Source organism: Cariama cristata, unplaced genomic scaffold (assembly GCF_000690535.1).
Source record: "Cariama cristata isolate BGI_N322 unplaced genomic scaffold, ASM69053v1 scaffold40564, whole genome shotgun sequence".
Taxonomy (NCBI): domain Eukaryota; kingdom Metazoa; phylum Chordata; class Aves; order Cariamiformes; family Cariamidae; genus Cariama; species Cariama cristata.
The window spans coordinates 1,266-4,005 of NW_009611969.1; the positions used below are offsets into that span (position 1 = coordinate 1,266).

A 2,740-nucleotide genomic window follows, 5' to 3' on the forward strand; every position below is an offset into this window, starting at 1 on the left:
ATACACCTGAACAATACTTTAGTTGTAAAATCTCATCACAAAATGATCTTTAAATTCAAAGTGAAATAGCTTCACAGGCTGACCTAGCCACTAGTATTTAATTAGCTTCTGGATGATTATTCCTTTTTAATGTTTATGTTCATGATTAAAGTCATGCTGTTTGCATGCTCTGATTCTGCAAAAATAGCCCTCAGCTGGTGAACAAAGGACAGATAATATTTGTTAAGTGTTGAAATTTTTTCACTCTTCTGAGAAACTGCTCCGAGTCATAGCAACTTCATCTTCACAGTTCTGAAAACATCCGAAATTGTGTCTTCCTGCTAGCATGTGGTTTTACATCTTCAACCTCATTTTTTCTATATGGCATAATCGACGTGTTACTGGACGGATTGGACCTGTGTGGTGCCCACAGCACACAGCACCACTTTGAAAGAGCAGTTTTGTGTCTCAGTTTCTCTCTTCTCCAAACCCATGAGAGAGCCCTTCAACAACATGAGTCACAGGCATTGTCTGGAGTTTGCAATTTGACTAAATAGTCCTTTTAAACAAAAGCTACCATGGAAATTCTGTTGTTTAAGAGCTTAATCGCTGAGTTGGAAAAATCCGTGTGTAAAGTTGGGCAAATTACAAAAAGAAGTAAAATACGGTTTGGAATTGTTAAGACATCTCTATGGCCAAGCAACACACTACCATAATTTTGTCCAGAGTCTTTCGTTTGTTTTTTTTGCCTTACAAAAATATATCCATCTTCTGAATATTTCACCTGGGCTTTTAACTGCTGTGCTAGAAAGAAAGAAAAAAAAGGAGTGAGAGCGATATCTCAACTTGGATAGGGACATTTATCTCAAAACAGGGCTGGGGCAAAGGCTAAAGCTCAGAAGAGCAAGTTGCTCTGCAGTTATGCAAACACAGAGCAGAGGATTTGGTGCTCTCTGTTCCGTAGATAAGCACAGTTTCTCAATTGTCTGATATTTTTGACAGATTTTTGCAAGTGTGTAGAATAAGAATAAATCACATTTAAATGAGAAGGGGCACATTTGTATTTGTTTTGTCTAGATGTAAGTAGCAAAATATATAAGGTACTAGAGAACAAGGAATCAAGATTTTAAAAACCTCCCCTCAAGTTTTAATGTGAAATTCAGTCTGGAATAGGGCAGAGACATAGCGAGGTATGAATCTACTAACACTTTTTCACCATATAAGCCTTTTTTGTTTTCCTTCCTATATTCAGTCTTTTATAAGCCCAACACAGAGAACCTCATGAAAATCAAAAAATGGCAAGGCCATCTTTCCTTCAAGCTCTGAAAAATGTGAAGCAATAAGATCATCTATTAGAAGCAGGTGATGTTTGAAGTCATGTATCTAGACTTGCTGTAGGGAAGGCATTTCAGGTCAAAAAAAGAAAGAGGGACCTGGTCTTGGAAGACTTTGTGCTCTGCAGTCATCTGCTCTGATGCTAATTTTCTTTTGAGTTATTATCATTGATGCACTTCTCATTCTACCTAGGCCTGGATGAGAGATGCAGCATGTAAAAAGAGTGGAAGAAAAGGAATGCAAAAACCTCATGTCTCGCATAAGCTGGCAGTTCTGATCTGCTGTATGTTTCTCCAGTGATGCTGGGCATTTGAGGAAGTCTGCACTATAGGACACAAATATTTAAAGGATTAGGAGATTGTCTCCCAAATTGTTTTTTGCTGGCCCAAACCTGTGTTACAATGTTTTGTTCACTAGGTGCAAAAATTTGCCTATTTTGATTTCACTGATCGTAGACATGTTGGAGTAGGAAACAAAGTCAGTTTATTCTCTTTATGATGCATGGTAGTTTGTGTCTCTACCCTTTTCGATGGATATTTTGTTCCAGTTTTATGTGTTTGATTAAAATAATGTAAGTTGATCTTTTCATAAACTTTTCATAAACTGATTGCATCAATTCCCGTTGTAGGTTATTGGCCATCCCAAGTACCAAGAATCCAGAAGAATTGCAATCTTCCTGAGCATGCCAGATGAAATCCAGACAGAAGAAATTGTTAAGGACATTTTTAAGCAAGGCAAAGAGTGTTTCATCCCACGTTACAAGCCTCACAGCAATCATATGGACATGCTGAAGTTATCATCAGCTGAAGACATTTCTTCACTCACTTTGACATCCTGGAATATTCTGCAGCCTAGTGATGATGACAGTGCAAGAGAGGAAGCTCTTGCTGGTGGTGAGTATTTTCTTCCTACATTGTGGGGCTGTTGAGCAGGAGTAGCCTGGAGGCCAGTAGGAAATAATCTGATAGCAAGAGTGAAATGAAATCTTACACTTTCATTTTATATGTTGTAGAGGGGCTTAAGTCAATGTAAGCAGATACTCCTTTCTCTTGCCTGTTTTTCTCTACCCTGTGCCACCTCTTTGATACGCCAGCAGGGCAGAAACAAGACTGCACAGTTGATCCAGCTGAAAGAAACTCAACCCTCCAGATAAATCAGCTTCTTGGTCTGATTCATGGACATCCTCAGTGCAGTCTCAGCAAGCATAACATAGAGGCCTGTGAAGGAGACAGGGGCTTGCCGGGAGTGGCTTAGGCTGCTGTTTGGAAGTCATGGGGATTCACAGTTTTAAGATGCACTCTGAGAACTTTAGTTTGCGCTGCCTGAAAGTTAGGGAACTTTTCAGGTGATGCCTGTAGGCTGACATGAGAATTTTCTGAAATCTTTGATCCTGCAAATTATATTGCATGGATGAATCACAGTGCTG

At 39.2% G+C, this 2,740-nt stretch overlaps 1 protein-coding gene across 1 annotated transcript; it reads left to right on the forward strand.

Annotated features, from left to right (window-relative positions):
• Positions 1 to 1,948: 1,948 nt before the first annotated feature.
• Positions 1,949 to 2,207, forward strand: LOC104160338 (5-formyltetrahydrofolate cyclo-ligase-like; the record flags this gene model as incomplete). Its single annotated transcript, XM_009698434.1, has 1 exon — positions 1,949 to 2,207. A coding segment is annotated over exon 1 (211 nt), but the record flags the coding sequence as incomplete, so codon positions are not given.
• Between the last annotated feature and the right edge of the window lie 533 nt (positions 2,208 to 2,740).